The 14,291-nt window shown below is 40.9% G+C and overlaps 1 protein-coding gene across 1 annotated transcript; it reads left to right on the top strand.

Moving 5' to 3' along the window:
- Positions 1–1,758: 1,758 nt before the first annotated feature.
- On the top strand, positions 1,759–8,989 carry LOC146967430 (alpha-N-acetylgalactosaminide alpha-2,6-sialyltransferase 1-like). The gene is made up of 8 exons (XM_085761524.1): positions 1,759–2,001; positions 2,313–2,475; positions 3,094–3,256; positions 4,540–4,678; positions 4,772–4,875; positions 5,044–5,127; positions 6,738–6,837; positions 8,796–8,989. Exons 1-8 carry the CDS (start codon positions 1,831–1,833, stop codon positions 8,985–8,987), a joined length of 1,116 nt encoding a protein of 371 aa, XP_085617650.1. The 5' UTR covers positions 1,759–1,830; the 3' UTR covers positions 8,988–8,989.
- Positions 8,990–14,291: the final 5,302 nt, after the last annotated feature.

Genomic DNA, 14,291 nt, shown 5'->3' with positions numbered 1-14,291 from the left:
CTCTCCGGCATTTCACATCATAGCTGTACAATCCACCGAACAGCAACTTTTATTTGTGTTCCTATTTTGTTTTTTGTTGTTGTGGTATTTTTTCTTTTTTCTTTCTTTTTGCTTCCAGCCCCTGTTATTCAAACTGCAGTTCACCTGAAGACCAAAGGAAACATCCGACCAGAGCAGGACTTTATAGCTTCAAATATACAAATGAAGCTAAGCGAAAGTTCAGACAAGAAGACTATCTCTTTAAGCACGCCTCAAAGCCCTTTCCCTGTTTTCCCGCTATCCTCTCGCTCCACCCTTATTCTCATAATTCAGCCAATCACAGTCTGCCATCCTCTTTCCCTTCCACCAATCAGTCAATAGCGTCAAATTTAAAAGTTCTCTCTCTCCTGTCATCCAGCCGTCATTCCTGCAAAACTCTCAGCCCACCTCCACCCCGGCACCACCTCCATCAACCGAGGAGTTCCCTCATCAGGCGACTTCAAGCTTCCCTACCACCACCTGTGTCTAGGCCCGGGGGGGATATAAGTACTTCAGATGCAAGCTTCTCATCCCCAGATCAGTTTACTCAGCTGGTCTACACCCGTGGTCTAAGCGCCAAAGTTTAATTTGTGCACAATAAATGTAATTTCATCTTCATCTTCAAACCTGGCTCTCTTGTCGTAAATGATCTGTTCTGATTGAAATAAGGACAAAGAGATAAAGGACTATTAATGTGTCTTTTAGTTTATATATCATTATAAAATGTTAATTTAACATGGGGCCCCTGCAAAGTTAATGCATTATTTCCACTCAGTTGTGCAACAAACTTCCACATGTACTATCAAGAATGTGATTGTGTGTTGCTGTTAGGTTTCTATTGTGTGTGTACTCAGTCAGTCACCTCCTGGGTAGTCATAGTCAGTGAACTGTGCTGACGTAATATACTGCAGGCGGCTCTCCTACCTGGGCACATCTATCTCATCTGGGGGGAGGAACATCTTTTTCTAACTGAGCAGCAAAGAGTCCAAACCGGAGGGATGGCAGGCGGAAATTACTGGACTTATTCGTTGATGTTTGTGATGTGTGTCACCAGCGTATTTTTAATTTTATCATGGGAATATTTATCAAAAGGCAGGTAAGTTGTATTTGTATTTTGTTCACTGAGAAACACTTAGAATAAACAAGAAAATATTTAAATATATTTTACAGTTCCCTCTGTTTTAATTACATTAATTTTTAACCTTAACCCTGGTGATTGGGCATTTACTATTAGCCCCACTGCTGTGGAACTAAGGTCAGCTAACTCTCTGCCCTCTTTTAAGTCACATCTTAAAACCCACTTTTACAAGAAGGCTATTTTAGTGTAGCTCTGTTGTTTGCCACTTTTATTGTTTTTATTTTATTTCATTTATTCTATTTGTTTTATTATCAATACTGATGATTAGTTGTATGCTTTTATCCTGATTGTTTTGTCTCACTCTCTAAAGCAGATCAGGTTTTTGGTTTTATGTTTTTCTGAATGTTTTTGATGACTGTGTTATTTTTACTTGATCTGTAAAGCACTTTGTAACTGTGTTTTGAAAGGTGCTAAACATGTAAAGTTTATTCTTATTATCATTATTAACCTTAAAGTTAAGTATAGTAGCACATTTAGGTATAGCTTTTTTTTCAGAATGAAGTCTCCTAAAGTGACTTGCTAATTCATGAATGTTGCATCTGTTTCTCTTCTGTCACATTTGCACTTTTGACAGCACTGTATATTCAGGAAAACACAAATTTTACGACAAAAGGGAAAACTTGACTCTGCTGTCCGCTGTGTTTAGCACAGCCCAAGCCAAAGCTGCAGGTTCTATGACAACAAAATCAGTGACAAAGCTAAACATAACTCGGGTTAAAACCACCACACCACCTGCAACTGAGGCTGAGACCCCCATGCCCATACTCTACAGAAAAAACTTCACAAAGTATCCTTGTTGGGACTTCGAGGAAGTCTATAACCAGGACGCCCCACCTAGACAGACGGTAAGCATCTTGTAATAGTTTATAAGACTGGGTTAACCTGGCTGGCGATATCTTTGTTCTGATTTGTACTTTTGGTGTGGCCTGCATGGATTTTTTTCTATGAACTTTTATTTTTAATGCTTGCCCAGTATCACTTTTAATCATGGCTAATTATTTACATTTGAGTGGTTAACAATAGACTACAAGCTTCAGTCACCTGTGCGATTACTGGAATCTCCTGTTTGCTCAGGGAGTGATGTAGATTAAATATCCTGTGTTCTTTTTTCTTTTCAAAATCTTTCATTATCTGGTGTTTTATCTCATGTTTTCAGACTTGTGCTGAGTCTGTGCGAAACTCTCAGGATGAGAGCTTCAAGAAGGCTTTCCTCCCCAACATTCGCTTGTTTCTACACAAAGACAACATCAACATGAGCGAGTGGAACCGACTTTCACATTTTAACAATCCCTTTGGCTTTATGGAGTTCAAGTATGACGGTAGGTGTTTTTAATGTCTGTGTGAAGCACATTTACTGAGTTGAGACACAAAAATGTGACATTGATTAAGAGAAAACAATGAACCCAACACAAAAGGTGGAAAAAGATCATGTTACATACTGTAGCATTTATAAATGTACACTGCAGTTTTCAATTAAATCAAATTACTTAATTAAGATTTTGATATTCCTTTCCTGTTAAAACAATTTAATGATGACATCAGTGGATCGATGTGTACAAAATACATCATCATACAACATTAGCTGAGAGGGCCGGCCCTAGGATTTTGGTGGCCCTAAACAAGACTTTTGTTTGTGGCCCACTCTAAGCGCAAACACCAAATCACATACACTGCTTAAAACTGAATACAGACATGTTTATGCCCTCTGAGGTCTGAGGCCATTTTCCCAACTTTCACATATTTTCTTAAATTCATATTTTTAAGATACTTACAGACGTAACAATATCCAAGTTAAATGACTTGAATTGAACTCCGATCATGTGGCCCCACCTAACGGTGTGGCCCTAAACAACTGCATACAGTGTCAATGCCAGCGGCCAGCCCTGACACAGGCAGAGCATTTTAGCATCTGTCATGCTGTGTTTCTTGTTTTGCAGATGTGATGTCTTCAGTAAAGCTGATCCCAAAGCCAAAGGAGCCTCTACTCTCCCCAAAGCCAGGTGGTGATGGCTGTGTGCGCTGTGCTGTGGTGGCAACTGGGGGGATCCTCAATGGCTCTAAGATGGGAAAAGAGATTGATTCCCATGATTATGTTTTCCGGTAAGAAAGATGGAGACCACGGAGAACATGGCGCCAAACAGCCATCAAGGGACAGTTAGAATAAGCTGTATTTACCAGGACAATGTTTAGTTGGCATGGTAATTATATAAGGATTGTAAGGAGCTCTTCACTCAAACGGAAACATTAGACACTAGGAAGTCAACAGGACTTAATGGCATGTTTTTTTAATGCTCAAATAAAGTCTCATTGTATTTCTTTACAATGGCCATAAAACTAGGCTATCTCTATCTAGAGGAGTGGCTCCACAAGTCACACTGCTGTTTTTAGGGGCTTTTTATATCATGTCTACTAAAACAGATTGTAGATTGACATGTAAGAAAGACATAACTGGTGTGTGCACGTTGCTCTTTCACAACGTTATTATATTACAAAACCATTTTTCTTTTGTTCAGAAAAGCAATCATTGTGTGACAGTTGAGGTTCCTGTCACTATGCCTCCAATTGATCATGCACCCTGGCTACTTGGCCAAGGGGACATCCCAGCATGCATGCATGACTAACACTCGGGAGATGTGGGTTCAATCCCTACCTGGGCCCTCTTCACCTTGCCACAGTTGCAATCTTTTTTTTCACACATAGTCATCCAAGACTCTTTAGTCTGATTGTTTGTGTGTATCAGTTCATTTTTAAACCAATGAAATTTCTTTCCAATGTCAACTCTGTCAATCCTGTTGGTTGCAAACTATAGCCACCTTTCCACCGCAGGAACTAGGTGGATTTCGCATGTGGTAGAAACTATGCACGTTTCGTTTCCAGGGACCAAAATGTAGTTCATGTAGAAACTTTACCCCAAAAACGGCCCTGGGCCCTGTTTTAGGAAGCAGGCGCAACAAATTCTGAGTCAAATCCCGAGCTCCAGGTTGACTGAGCCTGAGCTGGAAAACAGCTATTTAGAACAAGAAAGAGCATTTCCTGAAGAAAATGTGTGTGAATGCTGAAAGCCATTGCTGAAGCCATGCTGAATTAGCAGAATAAATTGACAAAGAGTGCAAGTTTAGGAATGACATGCAACAGACATTTCTGAAGCAGGAATCAAACCCTTGGCCTCATGATTGTTAACCTGATAGACTTAACCTCTTGGCCACAGACCACCTGAAGTTCAGTGAGCTCTATGCTATCATAAAGAGATCAGTCTCTTAAGGAGCCCCAATCTCCACCTGTGACCAACTGCAAGTCTAGTACAGAAGCACTGTGTCAACACCAAGTGAGCTGCAGAGACAAAGCAAGCTCATGAAAGACGTGTGGATGTGTTTGTGTCGTAGGATGAATGGCGCCGCCATCAAAGGTTACGAGGAGGACGTAGGGAACAAGACATCAGTGTATGTCCACACAGCCCACTCCATCACTGCATCGCTGTACTTTTTCAACAAGTACGGATACACATCTATTCCTAACGATGAGGTACTGAAACTCACACGTCAAAGGTGTTAATACGGGGATTGTTTAAACGTGCTCCAAACACACACTCATCAGTCCTCTTTCTACTTTTGACAGGGTATAAAGCATGTGATGATTCCCGAGGGGATGAGGGATTTCAACTGGCTCCAGGGTCTTCTGAAAGGAGAAAGGGTTGAAGCTGGCCCCTACAAGAACAGCCGGCAAGTACACACTAATACACATGCAAATATCCTATGACGTCTGCAACGATGTACTGTCCAGTGCTTATAAATATGACATGATTTAATGGTAACAAAGTAGTAACTAAACTTATTACCATGACGTCGTTCTTCAATAATCATTTTAAATTTTGTATTTTCTTTCATCAGACCGAGGACGTACTATGGTGGGCAGTACAATGAGAGTCGTTTCTATGTCCTGCACCAGGATTTCCTCAGATATGTGCGAAACAGGTCACACTCAAACTTTTTACTTGATGTGGTTTATTATAACAATGATAAAAACTTTTCATGTTGTGTAAATTCAAACCAAAAAAGAATAATGAAAAACAATAGCAACAATGGCAAAACTACATACATGGCAATGAAACAAGATTCAGTTGAGTGTCAAAATAAAGAAGAGAGCTTACAGAGAGTCCTAAAAAGATGTGTTTTCTAGAAACAACTGGTGAAACATATATATACATTTGTGAATCGTCTGCGTTAAAGGGATAGTTCACCCTAGAATGATATTTCGCTCATTATCTACTCACCCTCATGTTGACTAAGGGCTGGAAGAAGTTTCAGATTCCTCCGTGGCTTCTCTGAGTTACAGGGGGTCTCGGCATAGCAGTGCATGTCCATATAACGGTTGCAAAGGGACACCGGAGCTCTTCGTAAAAAAACACACACAAAAAAACATCCAAATACCTCCATGCTGCTCGTATGTAATGTCCGTCTTGTGCTGAAGCCCCAAATTGCGTAATTGTCCCGAAAAAAATTAAATAAGTCTATATTTTAAGCTTGTTTGTAGCGGAAGCTTCTCGAAGCTCCTCTTCCTGGTCCGTCCAAATCTCGCGTGATTTGCGCCGGCGTCAGTGCGGTTACTGCGAATCACGCGAGATTTGGACGGACCAGGAAGAGGAGCTTCGAGAAGCTTCCGCTACAAACAAGCTTAAAATATAGACTTATTTAATTTTTTTCGGGACAATTACGCAATTTGGGGCTTCAGCACAAGACGGACATTACATACGAGCATCATGGAGGTATTTGGATGTTTTTTTGTGTGTGTTTTTTTACGAAGAGCTCCGGTGTCCCTTTGCAACCGTTATATGGACATGCACTGCTACGTCAAGACCCCCTGTAACTCAGAGAAGCCACGGAGGAATCTGAAACTTCTCCCAGCCCTTAGTCAACATGAGGGTGAGTAGATAATGAGCGAAATATCATTCTAGGGTGAACTATCCCTTTAAGTGATATCTTACCTCACTGATAGAAAACCCAGAGTAGGTAAACTTACCTACTTCCCAATGTATTCATTAAAATGCTGTGATCAACAGTATTAAAACCAATATTCTAAACATTAAAGAGTAACTAAACCACTTTTTTTCTGCTGAAACAAATATATTTGGGTATGACGTAGTGTTGTCGATTGATTCTGGTCCAACTCTTTCAATTTGGTTTATTTTGTTGTAAAAATGTAAGAGTGATTGCCATCTAAGGGTTGAAACCCGGCTATTACAATCGAATTTTGCTATTGGCTAAGTAGGAGGACGATGACGTTTTTGGAGGCAGCTTTCGTCACGAGCCACCACTGTTAGCCCCACCCGCCCCCTCAGCACCGGCTAATGAATGATAACAGCTGGCTGGATCGGAATTGTTTGCGGCGGAGAGTCGGATCTAACTACTCCTGGAGCCCCGCCCATAATCAAGGCATTTTTTGAATTTCCAGTTAAGAGCACGTCAGCCAAAACTGAGGGGTTTAGTTACTCTTTAAGGTCATTTTGGAGGCTGAATTAAGTTTTTTTCTTATAAAACACATTTTAATACATTAAGCTGATTTTATATTTAACTGTCACCTACAGGTTTTTACTGTCTCGTAATATGAATTCCTCCTCCTGGGCAATTGTCAGACCGTCCAATGGGGCATTCACTCTCTTCCTGGCTCTACACACCTGTGACACAGTAAGTTAATATTATTCAAATTTGACTAGTTGCTGCACCTTTGTAATATGACCTAATATGCCAAGAGAGTTACACACTTACTGAAAATCTATAATAACCTCACACAACCCCACATCAAACTTTAGAGCAGAAGTAAGCGGAATTTTTGTGTTAATATAAGTCTTAAATAGTTCTATCTTCCGACAGCAATCACTTATATAGAGTGTTTGGTCTGAAACACGGGTCTGTCAGTCACTCTGCTCTGCTGTTTTATTTTTTTTTTATTTAACCTTTATTTAACCAGGCGAAATCAATTAAGAACATGTTCTTATTTACAATGATGGCCTGACAAGAGGCATAAGCTTCTTGAGGGGGAGGGGGGGGGGCTGTGAGGGAGAAAAGATAGGTTAAAAGACAATAGCAAATATACACAACAATACAAACATTTAGCAGAAACAAGGCATAAAAGTTAATAACAAGGATATTCAAGCATAGAAGACAAGATTATTACAAGCATAAAAGAGAGTAAATGTCTGTTACAGATATTACAGGATTCATAAGCAAGCAGTGTGTCACAGAAAGTGGCCTAGGCCAACGGCGGTAGGTATGGGCGTTCAACAAGCAGAAACTGAAGAAAAGGGTTAGATAGTTGAGTAGTTAAATAGTAGGGAAGCAGCTGCAAGAATCTGTAAAAAGGTGTGAGATGGCGTCTTTGAAGGCCGGGATGGAGATGAAGTTATCCAGTTTAAGGTGTTTTTGTAATGCATTCCAGTCAGAGACAGCAGCTGACTGGAAAGATGCAAGGCCGGATGTAGATCTGGTTTTAGGAGTTTTTAACAGAATGAGATGAGAGGACCGAGTGTTGTATGTGACAGGAAGTCGGTGCAGCAAGCAAGACAGGTAGGGGGGTGTACGTTGAAGAAGGGTCTTGTAAATGAGAGTGAGCCAGTGGATCTGACGGCGGGTGTGAAGTGATGGCCAGTTTACCAGGGAGTAAAGACTACAGTGGTGGGTATTGTAAGGGGCGTTAGTGGCAAAACGGATAGCAGAATGATAGAGTGTGTCCAGTTTAGTAAGAGTGCCTTTACAAGCAGTGCGATAGATGGTGTCACCGAAATCGAGTGTAGGGAGAATTGTCAATTTAATGAGAGTCTGTTTAGCAGAGGAAGTGAAGGCGAGACGATGTCTATAAAGGAAACCAAGTTTAGCCCGGACCTTAGCCTGTAGTTGAGAAATGTGGTGTGAGAAGCATAGCGTGGAGTCTAACCAGATGCCGAGGTATTTGTAGGCAGAGACATGGTCCAGGATAGCTCCCTCGCAGGTAGAGATGATTAGTGGAGACGGAGAGGGAGTGCCCTTCCGGTGAAACCACATGGCTTTTGTTTTGGATGTGTTGAGTGAGAGTTTTAATAATGATAGAGCCTGCTGTACCTGGAGAAAGCTATCCTGGAGTGTGGCTTGGACAGAGGAGAGAGATGGACCATAGGCATAAAGGATTGTGTCGTCAGCATAAAGATGAATGAGTGAGTTACCAGCAGCCTGGGAAATATTGTTGATGTAAATGGAAAACAGTGAAGGGCCAAGTATAGAGCCTTGAGGGACACCTTTAGTAACTGGGAGGGGGTGAGAAAGTGAGTTGCCAAACCTTACACGTTGCACCCGATGGGAGAGATAGTGAGAGAACCAGGCCAGTGAGTGATCTGAGATCCCGCTGTAAGCCGAGGAGAAAACTTTCCTTGTATCCTACAACCTTTATCCAATGAGGAGAGAGAACGGCATAAAGGGGCGGTCCTCTCTGTGTGTGCATGTGGTGACGTAGGCACGAGGGCGGGGACTGCTAACTCCATCGGCTGACAGGAAGTTAGCCAAAACGACCGGATCGCTTACTTCTGCTTTACGGAATAGTTTGAGATTTTATGATGTGTGTGAACCACTGTACCTTCTTTGGTGTGAATACTCCTAATTCTTTCTTTTCTCAGGTAAATGCGTATGGATTCATGACTGAGGACTACAACAAATACTTTAACTATTATGTAGAAAGGGGCGTTAAAACCCACGTCATTATTTACGTTAACCACGACTCCATCCTGGAGATGAAAACTTGGAAAAAACTACATGACACTAAAATAATGAAACTATTTCAAAGAACAGACTCAGACACAAGGACATGAGAGCAAATGTAATACTAATTATAGCTGCTGCGCAGCGATGGGTCGGGTCCGGGCTACTTTTGGGCAAATTTAGGCAATTCTGAGCAACAAACAGGAGAATAGGAAGACAAGACAGTTGTCCTTTTAATGCCCAGTTTGCATTAGTTGAGGATTGAACCCACAACCTCGGGAACTAAAGACCATTGTCTATCGCACTGAGCTAGAGCTAATTGACAAGTGGCAGTTCAACAGTGGCTTCACAAATTGAGTAAGCCATTCACTGTCGTGTACGCAGATTTGAAACCACAGTAAAAAGAAAAATCAGTTTTTGAGGTAATGATATGCATTTGTTAAACATCTACTGTGACTCTAAGATGTTAGGAGCCTTCGCACATGGTCCAGTCCAAGCTATTTGGATTTAGAAGCTTGCTGTGATGCCACCATTAGGGCAATTGTCTTGTGTTTCATGTTGAGGACAACTGACATTTTGATCTGTCATCATCATCGTCATCACCCTAGCTGGGTCTCGAACCCACAGCCTCTGACACCAAGAACCAGCTCCTAACTCGCTGAGCTAAAACTGAATTTTCTAGAACATTTTTAATTCTGCTCTCATGGGAACAACTGGAGTCAACGTACAGTAAGAGTGGCATTTTTAGGGTCCGGCAGCGCAGCTGCCAGGACACTATTGTATTCCTAGGAATTCTTTCTTCTTCTTCTTCTTCTTCTTCTTCTTCTTCTTTCTTCTTCCAAGGAAGTCATACTTCCCATGGGCGAAAACTCACCAAACTTTGCACAAAGGTCCAGTCCCATGCCAGATTCACTCAACTCCAAGGACATGTGCCCCCCCCTCCTAGGGGGGGCACAATAAGCGTTTAAATTTAAAAACTTTAAAAAATCCTACCAAACCAACAGTAGATGCTACAGTGTTGAAACTTCACCACAATGTAGCCTCAATACTGCTGAAACTTTTGTCCACTTAAACTCATTACAAATTATGAAGTCCATCACTCTGTTTTTTTCAATAACTGTAAAACTTTTAAAATGTATCTCCTCCCACATTTTTTGCTCAATTGTCACCAAACTTGCTACAGAGCATCTCCAGACTGTCCTCCACAAAACTTGTTTCTCGGATTTTTGATTAAGCAAAAATTGAGCCTACAGTGCATGAAAACGTTTGACTGTAAACACTACTGTAAACATATACCATCAAATTCTTGATAAATACATTTTCAATCTTCCTGAAAAAAAATGAGAATATTCTGGAGTCATGGTTAATGAAGTTTGACAAATATCAGAATTTTATCTCAAAAACTGAATTTTTGAGAACATTTTGAATTCTGCTCTCATGGGAACAACTGCAGTCAATGTGAGAGAGGAATTTATAAACATCATATTTTCTCTTATGAAGCAAAACACTTATCATTAAAAACAAATCACCAACATTTCCATGCTGTCAAGATGCAATTTATGTATTATCAGATTTTTGTTTAGATAACAGAATTTCGACATTTTGACCATTTCATCACAACAGCTGCCCGGGCACTGACTCACCTGAGTGGATAAATGAAGCTACACAGCAGGTCTCACTACCAGCCAATTAGCTCAGCGAGTTAGGAGCTGGTTCTTGGTGTCAGAGGTTGTGAGTTCGAGACCCGGCAAGGGTGATGATGATGATGACAGATCAAAATGTCAGATGTCCTCAACACGACATCGACATGACATCGACATGACAGTTGTCCTAATGGTGGCAACCCAGCAAGCCTCTAAATATAAAAATCCAAATAGCTTGGACTGGACCATGTGCAAAGGCTCCTAACATCTTAGAGTCACAGTAGATGTTTAACAAATACATATCATTATTTTACCTCAAAAACTGATTTTTCTTTTTACTGTGGTTTCAAATCTGCCTGCACGACAGTGAATGGCTTACTCAATTTGTGAAACCACTGTTGAACTGCCACTTGCCAATTAGCTCAGTGCGATAGACAAAGGTTCCAGAAGTTGCAGATTCAATCCTCAACTGGTGCAAAATGAACATTACAAGGTCAGCTGTCTTGTCTTCCTATTCTCCTGTTTGTTGCTCTAAATTTGCCAAAAAATAGCCCGGACCCGACCCATCGCTGCACAGCAGCTATAATTTTAATTGATGTTTTGGTCAGACAAATACAAGGAAATAACTTTTACATTATTACAGATACATAAATAAGAATAACATACATTGTGTCCTTTTTCAGTATCTGCCCAGTCTTTTCTTTTCTTTCCAAAAAAAAAAAAAGCAGTCTACAGTCCAGCAACAACATACAAATCAGTAAGTCAGATCTACAACACAAAACATGGATCACAAAACAAAAAACAAGTCTACATACCGTAGTATATACATCCTGTATTTGAACCAAATAAAAAGTTATGTAGAGGTAGTGTCATTCTTTCGTATCAAGCAGTTGAGCTACGAATGGGCCCCATACTTCATTGAATATATCTTCCTTTCCAGTCACTCTATAGGTGATCCGCTCATAGCCTGCTTAGCTTAGTAGCCTACCTCTATCAAGGTGGGAGATTTCTATGGGGTTATTTTTGTCTCATTAATACCTGTAAATGCACAGAAGGTGATCTCTTGGTTTGGACGCGCGTTTTGCTATCCACAAATACAAATTTCTAATTTGTAGCTTGTATTTTGGTTTTTACAAATACAATTTAAAAAATAATCCACTCAGGAAACTGAACACTATTGATCACTTGTACTCACTTTATTAGGGCCACGGGCCATCGCACCGGGCACTGTTATTGTGTGGATTTTTTCCTAGTTTTTATTTTTCATCTTCTGGACGATTTTCGATTCGCTACTACAAATTATATATCAAAACGCGCGGTTTGATCGGGATCGGTATGCTATTACTTTTCTCAACAGTTTGCGAATTTTTCGCGCCGTAAATCGCGAAAAACTGTGCAAAATTTTGCATTGAAGTCAATGGGATGGGCGGAAAAAAAAAGAGCGAAAAAGACCAATCATTGGAGTTTAACAAACGTCTACTGCTCAGGCATACTTTCACCTAGAGACTTCATTTAAACTTTAAACAGTAGACACAAGTCTTGTGTATTGTCGTATTACTCCACGTTTTGATAGGTCATATAGTTTTTGATTAATCCCTGTTCAATGACCATGATCATTTTTGGAGAAATTATGAGATTATAATGGTTGTGTATTGCACGGAATGTTCGTGTCAGAGTGCGTGACATCATCGGTTAGAGTGGGAGAGATGCCAGAAAAACTCGAGATTTTTTCTCTTTCCACACCCGGCCCGGCCACAATTTACACTCTACACACATAATTTTTTCAGAATTTGTAAGACAAACTTGTTATCTCTCATGTCATGTGCTCAAAATATCAGACAGACTTACAGAATTTACAGAATAAGCCTCTGTGTGCGGCCACGTCTGTCTCTGCTCCTCATTGACTCCAATACAAATATTTTCTGAGAGAAGCAGAACGGACTGATGTTTTAAAACTGCCAGCGTCTCCAAAATATTTACCGTAGAAACACCAAATCGTACCAAATTTTTCAGGAAGTCCTTAGAGCAACGTGATCTGTGTTTTGTTCTGATAGGAGTTACCGTTTTGTCACAGTAAGCCTAAATGTGAGACCGGTGCAGAGGCAGAAAATAGCTCTTTTTCTCCACGTTTCTGTCTGCCTCAGCCTGGGGGGGCCCCTATCGCCGTGGTAACCACCTCGAGTTGCCGTGGTAACCAGGCCAGAGCTCATTAACTTCATAAACAATCCACCTGGCGCTCGTTTAAATGTTTATATAGAGGGATTACCAGCCTACGTCACAGAGGTTCTACTGCGCATGTCGCCTGCAGAAAGAGAGCAGCAAGAGCCGTGATCATGTCTTTTTGTGCTGGAAGTTGCACTAATTGTTTTGATAAAAATAACAAAACGCGCAAAATTTACATAATAGCGTCAACTCGCACCCCTTTCAAGGCAAACGAGAGAGAAAATAGTACATTGGCGATTAATTTCGAGCAATATAACGTGTTAGATACGTTGGTTTGAATGGTGATAAAGCTAAATGCCCACAGGCACAGCTGGAGAACTGCAGCGAATGAGTTGTGAAATGTTTACTACGACAGTGACTGAAGACGAGGTCACATACTAATGGAAAGCAAGCTGAGATTAATTAACGTTAAGCTACATTGTTTTACATTAACGTTACCGGTACATACTCAGCCATGCACGTAACGTTACAGTTACGTTATGCAGTTGTTCCAGACTTTAGACAGGTCCGTCTCTTCCCTCGTCTCTGACCAGGCAGCACCTCAGTCCTCACAGACACTGAGTTTTGTAATCGTGAGTATTTTCCTGAACATTATTGTCTGTTAAATAACTGTAGGTAACGTTAGGGATGCACAGTGACAGTGTTGTTTTTACCGCTGACCGACCGACGCCGTGCTGTGAGTGTCCGTGGCTTGTCCCGTGGCTGAGTTGCCGTGGCCGCGGTACAAACTCGATCCTCCGTCCTGACGTTTTTTTTTTTTTTTCCTGCCGTTATAAAACTATAAAACCGTCTATGTATAAAACACACACTACATCAGTAGGTGACAAACTGTTGTAGTAGGCTGACAACATCGCTAGCAAACACCGCTTTGACTACACTAGATCCATAGAGGTAACCATGACAACCGGTTCTTTCTGCAGTCAGGTTGCGCACGCATCCTGATTTGTTGGTAAACAGATAATCCCTCTATACACAGACACACAGCTAAATCAGACTGACACAGGATGCAGCTCATAGTCACACACACACAGACTCTAGAACCAGCTTCATGTGATTACAGTTACAGACACACACACACACACACACACACACAGTTAACCTAATGTGGTTACAGCTCCTCCATATCAGTGCTTATAGAAAGATGATCATGTGTCTGATCAGCTCTGTCTTGACCTTAAGATCGTGGGTTTGATTTCCATGTTGACAGAGATGGCAAAACCGGCAGTAGCCCCGTGGGCCTTTCAAAATTTCCCCAGAGGAAATTTTCTAGTTATAATGGTGCACTTGTGTCCACCCCTGCAGCAATAAATTATTATCATTATTAATAATGAGATCAATCTTGCCTAGGTAATAATTAACAACTTCTTTTAGGAGGTTTGATAAGGAGGTTGGTTCTGCATTTCGTGAAATTCCTTTTAGTTTTCTTTTTAAAGGGATAGTTCAACATTTTGGCAAATTGGCCCATTGCCATAATCGCTATAGTCATAGCAATAGGTTCGTTACCTTTAATTGTCGGTGTAAGCTATTTTTAGAACAGAGCAGCGGAGC

This window comes from Trachurus japonicus, chromosome 19 (assembly GCF_045865225.1).
Source record: "Trachurus japonicus isolate A0001 chromosome 19, Traja_1.0".
NCBI classification, from domain to species: domain Eukaryota; kingdom Metazoa; phylum Chordata; class Actinopteri; order Carangiformes; family Carangidae; genus Trachurus; species Trachurus japonicus.
Note: the sequence above shows the minus strand (reverse complement) of the source record. Positions and strands in the feature narration are given on the sequence as shown.